The sequence below is a fragment of the Salvia splendens genome, chromosome 7 (assembly GCF_004379255.2).
Source record: "Salvia splendens isolate huo1 chromosome 7, SspV2, whole genome shotgun sequence".
Taxonomy (NCBI): domain Eukaryota; kingdom Viridiplantae; phylum Streptophyta; class Magnoliopsida; order Lamiales; family Lamiaceae; genus Salvia; species Salvia splendens.
In genome coordinates, this window is record NC_056038.1 from 30,468,815 (window position 1) to 30,487,810 (window position 18,996).

The window sequence follows — 18,996 nt, forward strand, 5'->3', positions numbered from 1 at the left end:
GGACTGATGTAGTATTCATTTTAGCTTCGTTTTTCCTTTTATTTTTAATTGATTTTTAAACATAATAATATTGTGGAACCATGAGTTTTCATCCGGCACTCCATATATATATAGATAACAATACTTGCATTAACTATTATATTACGAAGTTATTGTATGTACTGATTGATGTTAAATCCATGATGTAATTGTATATGAATGAAACTACTCCCTCCGTCTTGGAATAAGAGTACTATTTAGATATGGCACGGATATTAAGAAATGTAAAGAAAAGTGAGTTGAATAAGTTAGTGGAATATGAGTCTCATTTATATATAAGTATTAGTTTTATAATATAATGTGAGTGAAATAAGTTGATGGAATGTGAGACCTATTTACTATTTATGGCAAAAGTAAAATATAACTCGTGTTATGGGATAGACCGAAATGATAAAGTAGGACTCTTATTGTGAGGTGATGAAGTATATGAAATTAAAGAAATAGAATAGCAAAGAATTACTATAATTTGTGGGTTATAAATAGGAAGCCCACTAAAATCCTAACAGCAAAGCATATCCCAACTGTCAGAAACTAACATTGTCGAATTCTTAATAATGGCCACCCATTCTCCTCAAAATCATCAATTTATTTCAAATTGCACTTTTCTATGATAAATTTGTTCCACGCCTACATCACCGATCAATATATTGTTTATACAATCATCCTCCCCTTTAGTTTCTATCCAATAATAGCCAGATATGTTGAGCGTTTGTATATTCTCACTCATTATTTTAAAGTTTATTATTCACATTATTTTCTTTGTTGCAACCACGTTATTGCAGTTCTGTTGGTTACAGTGCAACACACATATTTCACATTTCTTGAAATGGCAAACGGTTATTCAGAGTTATTCAGAGGTCCGTATCTTTAATTAATTTTTTAGTGGCCACACTTAGAGGTGCCCACGGTTCCGGAACCGGCGGTTCCGTTTTGGATATTGTCGAACCGGAACCGAATCGCGAGGGTGTTTCGCGGTTACGGTTACGGTTCCGTTTCCAAAACCGCCGGTTTCAGTTTCTGTTCCGAACCGGCGGTTTTTTTTTACGGTTTTTCACGGTTTCAAACAGTCGGGTTTTTTGCGGTTCCGGCTTGGTTTCATGGTTTTTCGGCGTTTTTTCGCAGTTCTGGTTTGGAACCGGCGGTTCTGGCACGGTTTCGGTTCAAAAATTTTTGAACATGAACCGAACCACGGTTCAAAAATCGACGGTTTCGGTTCGGAAATCGACGGTAAATTCTCACGGTTTAGATTCGGAACCGTAACCGGCGGTTACGGTTTCGGTTTCGGTTTTAACCGCCGGTTCGGTAAACCTTGGGCAGGTCTAGCCACAGTCCTTGTAGAATTCGTATGTTTTAAAATTTTAAGAATATACATTCCGGTGCTCATCAAACTGGTTTTTATTATAGATGTTACTCCCTTCATCCGCCATTAGGAGTCTCATTTTTTAGCGACACGTGTTTTAAGAAATGTTAAGAAAAGTGGGTCGAAAAAAGTTAGGGAAATAGGGGTCCCACATGTATATATTAGTTTTAAATGAAATGTGAGTTGAATGAGTTAGTTGAAGGTGGTACCCTATTACCATTTATGGTAAAAGTGAACCGTGACTCCTATTCGCAGACGAACTAAAATGAAAAAACAATACTTCTATTCGCGGACGGAGGGAGTAGTAAATAGTGTGAGATAAATAGACTTATTAAGTGATTGGGTTGAGTTTTAATATTCCAGTGTGCTGAATTAATTCTTAGGCCTGAATCTTTGTGTTGGCTCAATTGTGAAACCGACCCATTACTTACCTAGGAGGTTGCCGATGGCTGTCGTGTGGCATTCCATGAGAATAACGAATGTTGGTCGTCTGATGTATGGTTGTCTCTTGGTGCTTACTTTGCGACTGTTTGGTTAGGAGGTCCTTGGCTCTTTGCAGTTGCGTGTACAACCTGAGCCATATCCTAAATCTTCTATTGTTTCTTTACTTAGTTGGTTTCTTGTTTACAGATCCGATTAGATCTTGCTATTGTTTACTGGCCAAGTTACTTGAGTGTGCAGGTGTATTACAAAGACTATAGCTTAGACAGTTAGACTTAAGTTGGTCCAGACTCAAGTAGTGCTAGGATTTCCCTTGTATCTTGTTATGTACTTAGTCATTGGTTTTGTAATTCTTTGGTTTGTAGGGAGATTAACCACATTACCCGGGCCTGGTCACTGCGACCCCCTTTGTGAGGAGGCACCCCTTCTCCCGAAGTTACGGGGCTATTTTGCCGAGTTCCTTAGAGAGAGACAGAGAGTTGTGATAAGGCTCGTTTCATGCATCGGTTTTGGGGTGAATTTCTATACTTTCTGGGAACTAAAGTGATATTTTGAGTTTAGGTGCGTAGATATCTGCCAGGTTCGAAGAATGTGCAAATCAAACCGGCAGACGGAGAATAAAGGTGATTTGAAGTGAAAACCTTAAGTCTCCCAACTGATCAAGTGGAATCGTGAAGAAGGCAGCCTGAGCTAGAGTAAAGAGAGAATATTCCAAGGGATCTTGTTTGAGGGCACAAGCGTCAAATCCGAGGAAGGAATACCCTAGGGATTAGAGCCCCAGCCTCCCTATATAAGAGGATGATAAGGTTCGTTTCATGCTTTCATTTTAGATCAAAACTCGGTGTTTTTCGGTGCACTAATGTCTGTTTCTAAGTTTAGGTGCGTGAAAAATCTGTCGGACCTAGGAAGCGCATATAAATTACCAGGGGCAGAGGAAAAGGAGGAAAAAGAAGTGAAAACGCCAGCAATTACCAGACTAAGGAGATGAAAAGGAATGCTGGCAGAATATAAAAATGGAGCAAGGAGCAAATATAAAGATGAAGGGAAAAAAAGATAAATTATGAAGAGAGAGTGCCCTAGGGATTGCTGCCTATATAAAGGGACGGCCCCTTTTTGAAGAAGAGCCTCATTTTTAGCATTTTTTCGATCTTTTACACTTAGTCTCCTTAGCTTCACTCTCCAATCATAGTTCACTTCACTTCACATCACTTGGCACTTATGGGGTGACTTCTGGCTACTGTAGTGGTTCCTAGCTAGTTTCCGTGGTGTAACACCGTCCTTATGAGGGCGAAGATACAATTTGCTTTTATTTTCCGTTGTTTATTCTCGCCGAGAACTTCCTTGCCGGAAGCTCGGCTACTGTTTTGTGTTCTGGATTTTGTTCTCGTGGATATGGCAGTTTCTACTTTTTGTTTTATTATGGTTTCTGATGTTTGATGTTGTTTTACTGATTTTGGATGCTTTCCGCAATTGATTGTTGAATTGAAGTTGAGATTGGTTGAATCTGAGTTGTTGTTGAGGAGTTGTTTGAATCGGAGTTTATATTCATGGATGTGAATATTGTTGAGTAGGATTGGTTGGATCTGGAAGGGATTGTGAGTCGGAGTTGTGGATCTGATACGTGGTGAATTGAATCTGCATGATTATGGCATTTTTACTGTTGTTCTCGCATCTGCTAGGTCCAGTAGTTTAGATCTGTTGATTTTAGTCTTTAATCCTTTGTTTTCAGGTCTGGAACTTGCTCTGTTTTCATTATGTTTACTACTATGATTTATCCTGTTTTTCCCGTTGGATTCCTGAAGAAGATGAAGTTTGTAAGTAGTTAGGATCAAATCTGCGATCTTTCTGTTCTCTCTGCCTTGTCTTTTACTTTTTTGCAGCTTTTCCAAAACCTGGCCACTTAGGGAAATTTGGTCCCCACTTTCTGTGCTAGTTTGTTCGGTCATTTTAGGAAAGTCAGTTTAGTCCCAGTTCGTTGATTGTCTCTCAAGTGATTTATATTTTGCATCATGCATGTGCCGTACGTACCAATTTCCTGGATCCAGTAGATAGAGTAGTTAGCTTTCATTTCCTAAGTCCAGTAGGTTAAAATTCTCGACCCACTTGTTGCGCGGCAGCAGCCAAACCCTCCCAAAACCCTCCAAATGCATGCTAACTCATCCGTCCTCGTGGGATCGATCCTTTACTTCTCTATACTAGCCAATAGTGTAGTGTGTTGAGGTTTTTGAAGCGGAAAAGTGTGTCCAACGATCAAATTCTGAAGGTTCCACGATCTCCTAGACCCTGTGATCTAGCTAATCCTCTGGACCTAGGGGTTTGTGATATATCAATAGCACAACGCACTAGCATCTTTTCCCTGTCTCTTCAAGGGACGAGGTGAAAAAGAAAAAAAGAACGCTGGGTAGAGGCCAGTTAGGGGGAGTGCTCATTTTTTTAGTTTCTCTTAGCTCGCTCTTAGCTCAAACTACTTCAAAAATCTCAATCAATAGTTCTGCGCACTTGGAGGGGATGAATTCTGGCTGGTGGTGGTGTTTTCTAGTTCGTTTACTGTGTTCCACCGTCCTACGAGGGCGAAGAAACAATTTTAAATTTCTGCATAGTTTTAGCTTTCAATGCTTTGAAACAATTGCTAGTGTTTGGGATATTTCGTAGTTCGTTGTTGTGGTTGCTGTTAATAAAACTGAATGTTGTCTTTGGATTTTGCTGGAAGTTGTTGAATTTCTAATTCATGGAGGCTTTTTTTTTGTGTTTGCTTTGTGTAGCTCGTTTACCTCTCGTTGGATGCTTTTCGCAATTGGTAGGTTTAGGAGGTTGAGATCTAGTTTATTTATGTTCTATTTCAAAGATCTGAGTTTGGTTTATTTAGTTTGGAAAGATCCATGTTAGAGTAAATAGATCTAGAGTCCTTGTTTCGATTTGCATGATCTTGGCTTATTACTGTTTATTTTCTCGAACTCGTTTGGTAAAGTAGATTAGATCTGGAAGTTATGGTTTGATTTTCACATTTACACCCGATTTCTAGTTTGCTCTCTTTTAAGATGTCTGAGTTCCTATCTATGCTCTGTTTCTAGTCGATCACATGAAGAAGATGAAGTAGTTAGTTGTTAAGGTCCCGATTTGCAACTTTTACACAAACTTTTACCTTTTGGCAGCTTTGCTGAGTTTGTTGGTTGAGGGTTTTGGTCCCCACTTTACTTTTACCCTTTTGTCTGGCTATTTCAGGAAAGTTTCAGTAGGTTTCTCTCTTAGTTTAATCCAGTTGATCAGTCTGGAGTGCCAGTAGTGTAGTTTCAGTTTGTTAATCTAGTTGATCAGTTAGTTTTGTTTCTTGTGTGCGCTAAGTCAAGTAGGATAAATCTTAACTCACGCTATTTGCGTGGCAGCAACCATCCCAAAATGTCAACAACAAATGTTGAAACACCTCATCTCTGTGGGATTCGACTCTTACTTCCCTTTACTAATTAATAGTACTGTGGGTTAAGGCTTTGAAGGTTCCTCATTCTCGATTCGTACGCCCGACGGCACGTATATAGACTTGTAGGAGTCGTCTTGATCAGTTAGACTTCTACCGCTTGATCAGTCTGTAATTCCTCGAATGTCAGGTTGAAGCGAGTCTGCTAGTTCAATTGGACGACCTCTCTTGATCAGTCTGTGATATTTTGGTTATCAATTGCGTGCAATTTAAAGAATTACGAACGTGGATAAGGACACTTTCAAGTTGTCTCGCGCCCCTAGGTATTCTCTACCTACCCACCTGTGTCGGTTTCGGGTCTCATTTGTGACCGAAAAAAGGTCTCGGTAAATAGTAAATTATGGATGATCTGATCCCTACAGTGATATCAGAGTCATAAGGGGATCATCCGTGCACGCCGAGTCGCCATGTCAGAGTAAGGCTCAGCCTCCCGGTACAGGCCTTAACGCAAGACAGGTATTCCTCAACGAAGGATACCCACTCTAGTAATTGGCTGGTTCCTTAAAACATTTTCATGTTTTCTTAGTTTTAGGATTAGGTTTGCTTGTTGGTAGTAGTCGCTGGTCACGACTTTAGGCTTTGTGCTCTTGTTTGAAGTCTAGGTTTGCCTAAGTTTAATTGTTTTCCAAGGTGTTCTTTGCCTTACATGTTCTTCCGCTGTGTGAATGCTAGTGTATAAATTGTTAGCAAGAAGTGAGTCTCAGTGAGTATACCTGCTTCTTGAGGAAATTACCCATCTATTCTGTGCCTTAGCCGCCTTGAGTGGCTCCCTTCACCCTCATACATTGAGTGCTTGCAAACTAGGAAATCCTCTTGCCAGAGTGCTCATGACAGATAATGATAATCTCTGTCTTGGATGGCTTCTTGAAGCAGATTGTAGGGTATACTCACATTGAACGCACTTTGAGCAGATTACCTATGTGTGCATGCTTGTGAGTGCGATTTTACTTGCTTTGTTGCATCTTTGGAGTCTTAGATTTTAGGAAATCCTTGCTTATTTGTTCTTAGCAGGTTTTATGTGCTTGATTAAAGAAAGCCGGATTTGGACAATAAGTTAGATTTAATCACGACAGTGACACTGGTCACAATAATTTACACTATTTGACACTCACTAGTTTTTTAGAAAAGTATATTCAAATCACTCACTTAATGTTTCTTTCAAAGTCGAGATGTTTTTGGACAATAAGTTAGATTTCGAAATGTTTATTTAAATCACTATTTGACAAACATCTCGAAAAACATCTCGACTTATTGTCCAAATCACTTAAGTGCAAAAGTCGAGATGTTTTACTTTGAAAAGTATATTCAAATCACTCACTTAAAAAGTATATTTCAGTACGTGTCAAAAAGTATATTCAAATCTCGATATCCCAGTACTGACCCTTTGCAGGTTTATTTAGTGCTAATAAAAAGTGCAACAGTCGTGTCTCCATACGCGATGTCATCTGCTCTTGACTCTTCCTCTGCAATGTAAAAGTCGAGATTTTTTTCTCTTGTATCATGCACTCTGATTTATATATATTCCCAGTTATTTCAGTTCATGTTTAGTTGTGCCATAGTTTTCCTCATTCTTCCCCGCTTCTTTCATCCTCCCCCAGTCACGATCAACCAGGCCTTCTATCCTTAGAAAGTGCGGTCGTGACAACACTGGATGGATTGCGTAAAGATATATAAGTACTTCATGCTGGTTAAACTAAGTACGATATCTTAGTGATTATTTATTCCTAAACTTATGGAAATAACATCGAGCGTGCATTATTAGTTATACTCTACTTTGACTTGTTGATACACTTTTTATTAAAAATAAAAATAACTGCAAGTATACAGTGTAGATTTACTATAGCTACAGGTAAGCACATGAGATCGAACTTAGGGAATAGTTTCACAGACTGGCTATCAAGTACTAAGCCTCATTATTATTTGGACAAACAAAATTTTGTGGTGAAACACTACTACATGAAATAAGCAAGTAACAAAGCAAATACAAAAAGCAATTAAAAAGGTGAGCTTGATTTGATCGAGAAAACAGATGAAACAAGGAAATTAGTGATAATAACTCGAACAACGACTTCTAGGTTACTAGGGCGAGTCACCTAATTACTCCAGTTGAACAAATAGTGTGGATTACCAGCATTAAAGTTGTCAATCTTAGCTAATAACTTCTAAAAGCACAATTAGACCCTTATAAAGCCCCCACTCTTAGGTTTACCTTTTTCGAGATATTAATTATAGTGTCATCAATCCAAATCTAACACATGGATCCTCTCTCGATTCCCCTCATATGCCAATAAATCAACAAGATATGTCACTCAAGTGGAAGCATAATACATAGAATTGAACCAAGTAAATATAAGTCTTGTATATCAAAAAGTGGAATTAATTCAACATTTATTTCAATATACTCCCTCCATCCCGCTCTAACTGAAGCATTTCTAATTCGCCACGAGATTTTATGTAGTGTTTTGTGAGTAAGTGGAGATAACAAAGTAAGAGAGATGGAAAAAGTAGAGAGAGTGATGTTTCTATATTTTATAAATGTGTTATTTTGAATGGGACATCTAGAAGGTAAAATGTGTCACTTGGAGTGAGACGGACGGAGTAGTATATAAAGGTTTTGAAACTTTAACATTCTAGGGATAAAAGTATGGTATTAAGTCGAGCTAGCAGCAAGCTTGATTACTTAATGTGCATAAAATATCTTAAATATGATAAATAAATTTAATTAAAGAAACCCGCAATTGGACAATAAGTTAGTTATAATCACGATAGTGACACTGATCACAATAATTAACGCTATTTTGACACTCATTATTCAAATCATTCACTTAATGTTTCTTTCAAAGTAAAACTTTTGTTTTGAATCTTCTCTTATTTTAGAAAAAGAGCTATATTTCTTTATTTATAATTAAGATAAATTTTAACGCAAAACGTTTGTTTTGGTATGATATAAATAAAGAGCTCCAATTATTTACTTATAATGAAGACAGACATTTAAAGCAAATTCAACTTTGATCTCTTTTTCTTCAAATTGAGTGTTCAACTTAGTTCAATGTTTAAAATTAAATTCTTCAATATTATTTTCATCTTTTCAAGTTGAAATTTTCAATTTAGATTTCTTTTTTTAATCACTAATACTTACATTTGAGTACGTTCTCAACATTTGATCATATACAAAAAATAATAAACATTCTATTCTTTTGAATAAAAAATTATAAAAATATAACTATTGTTTTGGATAGAGTGTATTTGAAAAATTATTTCTCAAGACTTTTATTTACAAAACGTAGTTAGTTAGAATTTATTTCAATATTGTATATAAAGACTTTAAAACTCTTTAGATAAAAGTATGATACTAAATCGAGCTAGCAGCAAGCTTGATTAGTTAATAAGCCTAAAATATCTTAAACATGATACATAATTTTAATTAAAGAAGCCCAGATTTGGTAATTTTTATTTGAACAATAAGTTGGTTTTGATCACGATACTAGCTGCTCATAATAATTTACACTATTTGACACTCACTATTTTTTTAGAAAAACATAATCAAATCTCTCACTTACTTTTCTTTCAAAGTAAAACTTTTGTTTTGATTATCTTTTATTTTAAATAAAGATCTCTACTCTTTTATTTATGATGAAGACAAATTTTTAAACCTAAACTTTGGTTTTGATCCCTCTCTTGTATTTGTGTGCTTTAAATAAAAAGCAATAACCATTTATTTATACTGAAGACAAACTTTGAGAATAAAGTCAACTTGATTTCTTCTCTTCAAATTGAATATTGAGCTTAGTTCAGTTTTTAAAATTAAAGTCTTCAATTTGATTTTCTTCTTTTCAAATTGAAGTTTTTAATTTAGATTTCTCTTCTTTAATCACTACTAGGGATGTCAATCGGGCCAGCCCACCGGGTTTCGGGCCAACCCTATTCGGGTTGTGGGTCAATCGGGTGCGGGCTAATCGGGCTGTTATTTTTCCGGGTTATAAAAGTTCAACCCTAACCCTAAAAGCTCAGGTTTCGGGCTAGCCCATCGGGTTAATCGGGTTGCTATCGATAAAATTAACATGCGGTCAATCCAATAAATAATGGTGAAAATTAGTTATATTTATAAAATGTAAAATATTTAATTATTATAAATTTAAGATATATGCTTAAACTCAAACATAAACATGATCAAATACTAACATTTGAGATTTATGCAAAATAAAACATAAACAAGAAATTTTAAAGCATGTTTAGAAATTTAAATATATTTTTAGTAAATTTGAAGTTTCTAATTCATTTATCTATTATTATATTAATAAAAACTTAATATATAATTTATATATTTAATATATAAAATGGAAAGTTATTTTTTAAGTAATCTATATTATAAAATAATCAATGAAGTGTCGAATTAGAGTCAAACAAATAGAACAATATAAATTTTATCGGGTTTCCGGGCCAGCCCATCGGGTTTTCGGGTCTGGCCCTAACGGGTTGCGGGTTAATCGGGTGCGGGCTAATCGGGCTGTAATTTTATCGGGCTAGAAATTTCAGCCTTAACCCTATAAATTTGGCGGGCTATTCGGGCCAGCCCACGGGTTGCGGGCTAAATTGACATCCCTAATCACTACTACTTAAATTTTAGAGGTATTCCTGCCGGTCCCCATTAAATATCTCATATTTGACTAGTGCAGACTTAAAGAAATTGTTTGAATTGTTAGTAAAAGGGGTAGAAAAAGTTAGTGAAATGTGGATCCTAATTTTTTTTAAGCAAATATTTTATTTTGATTCCTCTCTTGTTTTAAATAAAGAGCTGTAATCCTTTATTTATAATTAAGACAATTTTTTATGTTTTGGTGTGCAATAAATAAAGAACATTAATCATTTATTTATAATGAAGACAAACTTTAAGAGCAAAGTTAACTTTGATTCCTGCTCTTCTAATTGAGTGTTCAACTTAGTTCTGTTTTTAAAATTAAATTCTTCAATTTAATTTTCATCTTTCCAAGTTGAAAATTTTTAATTTGGATTTCTCTTCTTCAATCACTAATACTTACATTTGAGAGTACATTCTCAACATTTGGTCATATATAAAAAAATGATAAACATTCTATTTTTATGAATAAAAAAACTGAAAAAATATAACTATTGTTTTGGATAATGAGTGTATTTGAAAAGTTATATATCAAGACTTTATTTTACGAAACGCAGTTAGTTATAATTGATTTCAATATTGTATATAAAGGCTTTAAAACTCTTAAAACTTTTGAGATAAGAGAATGAGAATGATATATTAAGTCGAGTTAGCAGCAAGCTTGATTAGTTAATCAGCCAAAGATATCTTAAACATAATACTCCCTCCATCTCATTCAAGATGACCACCTTTCATTTTTTATTTGTCCCCATTAAGATTGCAACTTTCCAATTTTGGAAATAATCTCTTTTCTCATCTCTTCTCATTAAAATATTCAACTACTTTTTTCTTCTCTAGTTTATTCCTCCTAACAACACTTCCCAAAATCTCATGTCATTCAAGAATGTAGTCATCTTGAGTGGGACGGAGGGAGTACATAATTTTAATTAAAGAATTCTGGATTTGGTAATTTTATTTGAACAATAAGTTAGTTTTGATCACGGTAATGGCAGCTCACAATAATTTATAATATTATTTGACGCTCACTAGTTTATTAGAAAAATATAATCAAAGCTCACACTTACTGTTTCTTTAAAGTAAAACTTTTGTTTTGATTCCTCTCATATTTAAATAAGAGTGATGATAAATGGCCATAATGTGACCGGCCATAAAGAATTAATTTAGTCCATTTACATGTATAAAAAAATTAGAATTACCGATATAAACTTATATGTGTGTGAATGGACTTGTGAGTTGATATTTATCTTTGAATTCCATTACGTAAAACACGTTAATATCACGAATTACTGTATACGTTGAGCAACAATCAAGAAATGACAGTAGTAATAAGTTGAGCAAAAACTACGAAAGAGCAACACTAACATGTTGAGCAACATATAATGAAGATGATTTAAAAGTAAAATCAAGTAGTATTAAACCAAAATTTTGAAAAAAAAATCAATTTTTTTTATTATTTAATTAATTTATGGCTGGCCATAATGTGGCCGCATAGCTTTATTCTTTAAATAAAGATCTCTAACTTTTCATTATAAAGAAGACAAACTTTTAAAGCAAAACTTTTGTTTGACCCCTCTTTTGTATTGGTGTGCTTTAGTTAAAGAGCACTAACCATATATTTATACTAAAGACAAGCTTTAAGAGCAAAGTCAACTTTGATTTCTTCTCTTCACATTCAGTGTTTAACTTAGTTCGTTTTGTAAAAGTAAAGTCTTCTATTTGATTTTCTTCTTTTCAAATTGAAGTTTTTAATTTGGATTTTTGTTCTTTAGCTCGTATAAAAAATGATAGACATACTAATTTTTGTGAATAAAAAAATAGAAAAAAATATGACTTATATTTTTCTGTACATATGTCTTTAGGCTGTTCAATTTTGTTTTGCAAACGTTTAGTTAGCATTGGTGAATCTATTAGTTTATAGTTAGTACTTTACCCATAACATTTAATTCAATAAGTAAACGTTTTGTGGGAGCTAAATCTTTTGGAAGTAGTAGTAATTGTTAATAATATAAGGTCAAAATTTGAAGGAACATCTTCCTTTGGATTTCTAGCTAAGCCCACATGAACAAATGCAGAATAAAGAGATTGAAACTAAAATAGAACTATTTTTCGATTGAAAGGTCATTAACTGTCCACATCAGCGGCGGATGTAGGTGGGGCCGCTGGCCTGGGCGACCCGCCGTAAAATACCCTCCAGCAGCCTCACGGCATCCAAACCTCTGCCCCGTCGCCTACTCTCCGACGCTGGTTCTTCCGATTTTTGCCGCTGATTTCTAAGCTGTAAAAACTTCCGCTCCAGCGTATTAGTATTTGATTTCTTTTATTTTAATTTAATTTGGTGGGGTGGGTTTAGAAATGGGCCTTTTTAATTGACTTAAACTGGAGTACTTTTTATTTTGCAGTCCATGGATATATATACACTATTTTTAGTAAATGTATGTCAACATTTGTTCCATTATTTCAATTCCAAACTAAGTTAATGCAATTACGCAAAATCAAATTTTAAGTCTAACAGGCGCCACTGAGTGTATGTCATAAGAAATCAAAGAATTGTGATATGTATAACAATTATTATTATTATTATTATTAATTATTATTATTATTATTTATTATTATTATTATTATTTTCTCTATCAAATTTTATATTTCGTAATTTTTTAATTACTATTTGTCCTAATTTAAATAGATATGATAATTGAATTTAATTTTTTATTATAATTTAAGTGATCTATTTTAAAAATTTTAATGTATTGATTATGTTATTTCACTTTTAGATTAATGAAAAAAAATCAAAAAAACCTCGAGTCTCTACTAGTTCTTTTAATGTTGAATAAGAACCGCAATAATTGAAAAATCATGTGGTAGTTGATAACAATCCAACGACATTGGTATTGATAAAAGAGAAATTAAGGTCGATCATGAATTACGAAAGTCTATTAATAGTTTTGATGTAAACATTTGAGATCGTATTTGTAGAAAATATGTATTACAAAATAATTTTGAGTGGTTTTCAAAATATGTATACTCATAGAAGCTAACTATCTTGCACATATAAGATATTGATATTTATATTTTATGTATTTTTGTTAAAAAATTAATTATTTAAATATTACTCCATATTTATTGACTTTGTTCAAATCACGATTATGAATTTCTGGATCCCCCATTGGTCCACATAATGTGTACGATCTACTTAGAGAACCAACAAAATGAAGTTTTGTTTTGTCTTGTTTTGTTTTGATTTTATGTCAAAATAGTTATGTACATCGGTTTACACTTATACATTTGATTTTAAACACGAAATGAAAAATATAATACTCCCCTGCCATTCCAACTAGATTGAGGATTATTCATTTTTGGGATCGTGTCAATTAAGTTGAGTCATTTCCTTTTTTTTATCACGAAACAAAACATCTAGTTATTCTTATTTTATTCCATCATGTGAAAATTGGAATTAATTAGTTTCTAAAACACAAAAGATTGAAGCCTCTACTAGGACTGTATATGATATAGGAGGAAGAAACAAACATATGAAACTTGCATGGAAACATTAAACTCAACTTCAACAGGCATACAATAATATCAAATCAATATTGGGAAGTGGAGGGTCACCAGTAGGCATGAATGTTATACCCAGTCTTCCAGCTATTGAAAGAAATGACTTGCCTAACTGCGAAGAAGGAGACCAGCAAAGCCATGATCATCGACACCCTCTGCCACTTGGCATCCCTCACTCGAACAACCACGTGGCACACGAACGCCAGCAGCAGCCCCACCACCGTGTACAGGAAACCCACGATGAAGCCCTCAGCCCCCAGCTGCGCCCCCGCCCCCCGGTAGAAGAACTTCATCGTCTCCCCACCATCCTTCCTCATGTCCACGGTGAACATCGGCGCCTTCCGGATTATATTGAACATCGTCCCTGATACGCTGCAAAAGTAGACGAAGACCGCCCCCGCCATCCACGTGCTCTTCTCGTGCACCACGCTTTCCCCCGAGGCCAACTTCTTCACCGCATATGGAGACAGGATTACCGCTGTGGCCATCGCTAGTGTCATCTGTGTTTTAGATATCAGAGGGGGGTGGTGGATCGGCCCCACCGAGATGGCGGTTTCGGATAGGATTACCTCGGGTAAAGAATCCAGCAAGGTTGATAAATAGGCGGGGTTGAGTTTGATTGAATCGGAATTGAGATCGGTGGCGGAGGCGGGGATGATGCGGATGTGGGGGATGGCGATGACGTCGAAGAGGGCGAATGTGGTGTGTGATTCGTCCAATTCGACGTGGAAGAAGAAGAGTTGAGATCGGGATTTGTTGTTGTTGGTGAGGAAGGAGGAGGAGACGAGGGAGAATTCGGATTTGAGAGAGGGGAGGGCGAGCTCCGATCTCGAATGGAGCTTCTTCGAGTCGAAGAAGACGAGGAAGTGGAAGGGGCGGGGAGTGGGGAGGGAGTGGATGCGGCGGAGGATGGTGTCGTTCATGGATATGACGCCATTCGAGGAGGATGACTGGAGCGCGGAGAGCGCGGCGGTGAATGGATTAGAGGACTGAACGCGCGCTGTGGCTGTGGAGAGAATGTACGAGGCATACGAGGAGAAACACGACGTCGTTTGTTGGGGCAGCCATCCGTTTAGTTGTACACTGCTTAATTGCTGTGATTTACTTCTCCACACGAAATTAACATAATTACCACCTTCATCTTTTCTCCCGTGTTTGTTACCTAAGGAATTGCCATATTTTACGTTCAATATCTTGACGTTTTATATTTACTTTAGGATGTTAATGCTTTAGATTGAAATAGAATTCGTAAACTGAAAACAGGATTTCATACTAGTATATAGTTGCAGTTGAAATTTAATTGGTGTTCTCAATTACTAATTATTTATCTAAATTAAAGGGGTGACTATGACTCATTATCATATGATTATACTAAATTATGAGAATCGAACAAACAAAAATAGACATGTTGAACACCGCAACTCGAATATGGAAAGACACGAGTCTTATCAGAGCATCTCGTTTGGTGTGGCCCAATCCAAGTAAGTGAGTTATGGGTGAATGGGCTTTGATAATGAGCCACGAAACATCACAATGCTTGCGAGACTAATTGGGATGGGATGGAATGGTTTGGGCTCTCCAACTGGAACTCCAGTTTTCACTTATATTTTAAAATAATTTTAGCCCATTTGGGATTTCGTTATGTTTGTTTACTTTAAATAGAGTACGAAGAAGCCAGAAGGGGGAATGAAATTACTCGAATCCCACAATCTAAACCGCAACACTCAAGTCTGCTGGTGGACTACAGCCGCAATTCTAAATACGAATATACTGTATTGTTTGTTTCGCCTAATAAATAACTGAAAATGTCAATTTATGATTCGGAGCTTAGTTCAAATGAATTACGTAAAGATATACTAATAACTAAATTATCATTACTAGATGGAGTAATATTTTACATATATACTTTATGTGAGTTTAAATTTTATTATTAAAACTTGTGTGGTTGTATCGTTCAATAGTAGGACTACTGATTTTGGTGGAAGGAGGGACTACAAAATAAAATGGGTTGTGTGTATTGCAAATGCAATGGACGTGTGACGTGTCAATATTTTGTCTACTCATACCACACTTGTCAAGCATTCTTGTACTCAAAGAACACTTGTCAACCTAGCATAGATATTTTCATGCAGTTGGCTTAAGTGCATAGCCAAACCTAATTCAATAAATGACTGGATGTATCATTCGGATTCTAGCAGAATGCATTTAGTACAAGACAACTCATATAAATCCAATTAACTCTTTATTCGAAAAAATATAGACTTTTGTACTTCAACATCACAGACAGGTCATATAAATACAGTTCATTATTAGTAATACAAAATTTTCACTAGTCTATCAATATGCTGATTTCATCGCCCACTCTCGGAATAAAGCATCTTTCTCTAATTAATAAAAAGAAAAACCTTTTTTTCTTTGGAATTTCATTGCACGAGCAAAAATGCAGGGATAAACCAGATTTACATATTTCTTCTGGAAGAACAGAAATACAGTAAGTTTGTAAAATGTACTCCCTCGCTCCCCATTAAAAATGTCCCATTAGAAATAAAACATTTTCCTTTTCAATCCATCCCATTAAAAATAAAATATTATTAAAAATAAAAACAATACTCTCTCTACTTTTTCTCTTCTTTTGCTTTACTCTCTCTTCGTTAACTCACAAAAGCAGCACTATATACTTTACTCTCTCTTCATTAACTTAAAAAAAACACTTTATAAAATTCCGTGCCAAAATACAAATGTTGCATATTTAATTGGACGGATAAAATAACTTTGCGGTAGATTGCTTTTGTTTCTTTCTTATGAATTTAATCTCTCAAGTTGTTAAATAATGTAACAGGAGTTTGATTCGTAAAATATAAAATAAAATAATCCAACAGCGGCGAAGAAACTGAGGTTGAGTAAAATGAAAGTAGATAACTCGAGAAGAAAGATGATGAACATAGAAACCCAACTCAAAGAAGGCAATTACATTGGATTGCTGTGCCTCAGTTTATTTATGAAAAAACTAGCACAGAATCAAGCATCTACCACATCAGACTCGGCCGAGGCCAGGACCAATTCCGGCTGAGCAGCTACCGCTCCGTCCAAAGCATTGGGCAGCCCCAGCGCCCTCAACGCCAAGTGCGCCGCCTTCTGACCCGATATCATCATCGCACCGAAAGTCGGTCCCTGTATACACAAAACCCCCAAATCAGAACCAACTCAATTGAAATTGAAAAAGAATTAATCAATCCAGTTCGGGTTACTTACCATTCTCGGGGCTCCGTCGATCTCGGCGACTTCCATGCCGGTGATGATCATTCCAGGAACGACCTCCCTGGTGAGCCTGACAATAGCATCCTCCGCGGTGTTCATGTCGAGGGCCTTCATCCCGGGCACGCTGTCGATCATTCCGATGCTCCTCAAGCGCTTGACTCCGGTGGCGCCGAAGGGGCCGTCGTGGCCGCAGGAGCTGACCACGATTTTGGCCTCAATGACATTGGGGTCCATACACGACTGTGTGTCGTGATTCATGGAAACGAGAGCCCAGTTAGTGACGACGCCGGCGACCCTCTGGTTCTTGACGATGAGGTCTTCAGCGGCGACGGCGTTGAAGAGCTTGACGTTGGGGCGGGCTAGGAGCTTGCTCATGATGGTGGAGGTGAAGAGGGCTGCGTGCTTGATCACAACGTAGTCGTCCGTCTCGTCGTACTCGATTTCGAGCTCGTCGAGGAAGTGGTGGGCGGGCTTGCGGACGACCATGGCAGAGAAGAGCTGGCCGCCGAGCCATGCGCCGCCGCCGGGGCTCACGGACTGCTCGATGATGGCGATGTTGATGTTGGGGTTCTTGCTGAGCTCGTACGCGCAGGAGAGGCCGGCTGAGCCGGCGCCGACGATGACGACGTCGGTGTCGGCGTAGGTGATCATGTCGGTCATGTAGCGCCTGGTCATCTCCCGGGAGACGACGGATTCCTTGATAGGCTGGAATTTGAAGCTGTCCAGGTTGTAGGCGGCGGACATGGTCACTGACGCGGATTTCAGGGGCTGGGCGGCGGCGGCGCGTGTTGGCACGGCGGAACCATGGAAGGAGGACTTGCTGTCGAATAATTGGGTTTTAGAGAGGGAGGAGGTGAGGGTGGTGGCCATGGCTGCCATTGATTATGAGTATCTGAGAAGATTTGATTTGATTTGAGAGATGAGAGAGTGAGAAGGAGTGATTGTTGTTTGAGTGTTGATGATTGATATGAGGGGAGTGTGTGAATATATATGGTGGAAATGAAGGCTGATGATAGAAAATATCGGAGGAGAAAAGATCTCGTGATGTGGGGTTAATTTTAAGTGATAATATTTGAACGATACAGAATCATCAACTTTTTCTTAGGGTGTCCACTATAAGGTGGACACGCCCAATAGCCCCGCCCCAGTTTTTTGTCCATAGCCCCGGATTTTTGTCCATAGCCCCAAAATTCTATTTCCGCCACTATAGTGGACACCTCCAATAGCCCCCAAATTTTATAATCAATTTTCATTTTAAAAATAAAAAATTTTGCACGCGTCGACCGCCGCGTCGGAAGCTGCGGTCACTATGACCGCCGCGCCTATAGGCGCGCCTCACCCCCACCAGCCGCGTCCTCGCCCCGCACGCGGCGAAGCCGTTTCCGCCCCCCTCCCCCGTCCTCAGGCGCGGCGGCCACCCCAGCTACTATGACCGCCGCGCCTCCCGCCTCGCCCCACACCCCTCTTCGGCGACCGCCGAGCCGCTCCCATAGTGGACACTCTTAAAATATCACAAGTTTTTGAATTATTTTGTTCAAAATTATAACGGTACACCAAAATTGGGCAATGGATTTCTGGCTAGCCAGGCTGGTGAACAAGTTCCAACCGTATATTCATTTATAAAAATTAGGCTCCAAAATACCAAGTCAGGACTGGAATGTTTACATATCTTATGTCACATTTTCTGTTTCGATTAATGTCAAAATATAAGCTGTAAAAACACGCCCTAAGTCATAATATCTATCATATTTGCATAGATCATATTTATTTGATGCTATTGTTACTCTCTTCAATCATTGAATGAAAATATAAATTTACGCTTCTTTCTGTTTTATTTTAGTTCTTTATTTAAAGCTTGAGTTGTCGACGGGATTCCGCCTCCCGGGACTTTTTGTGTATGTCTCTGGCATCGTGAATACCCTTATCAGTCAATCTGCCGAAACCTATTTTATTTCAGGTCAATCCATTTGATAAGAAATTTATAACTAACGTTTAGCTATTCGAATTTCAGTCTCAGCTGTCAGATCAATCGCCCAGCATGCTTTCAAAACAAATTAACTCTCATACTCCTATTTTTTACTTAATAAATAGAAATATATACACAAAAAGTTAATGATATAAATCACTTATAATCTGGAATTAAAAAATAACTAATCAAAGAATCAGCATTATACCCACAGAAGATAAAAGTAAAATGTTGTACCACATAAAATATATTTGGCCTTACATAAAAAG

The 18,996-nt window shown here is 37.0% G+C and overlaps 1 protein-coding gene and 1 pseudogene across 1 annotated transcript; both read right to left on the reverse strand.

The window, feature by feature from the left end:
* Positions 1-13,532: 13,532 nt before the first annotated feature.
* On the reverse strand, positions 13,533-15,585 carry LOC121810712 (annotated as a pseudogene).
* Positions 15,586-16,399: 814 nt separating this feature from the next.
* Positions 16,400-17,713, reverse strand: LOC121740783 (thiamine thiazole synthase 2, chloroplastic-like). Its single transcript, XM_042133401.1, has 2 exons — positions 16,756-17,713; positions 16,400-16,674 (listed from the first exon to the last, which is right to left on the reverse strand). Exons 1-2 carry the CDS (start codon positions 17,638-17,640, stop codon positions 16,522-16,524), a joined length of 1,038 nt encoding a protein of 345 aa, XP_041989335.1. The 5' UTR covers positions 17,641-17,713; the 3' UTR covers positions 16,400-16,521.
* Positions 17,714-18,996: the final 1,283 nt, after the last annotated feature.

Bases quoted from the DNA above. Each gene is read 5' to 3' on its own strand.
- LOC121740783 (XM_042133401.1), bottom strand. From the start codon at position 17,640: ATGGCAGCCATGGCCACCACCCTCACCTCCTCCCTCTCTAAAACCCAA. The intron at 16,675-16,755 runs GTAAGTAACCCG...TTGTGTATACAG, and splicing joins TCGACGGAGCCCCGAGAATG to GGACCGACTTTCGGTGCGAT.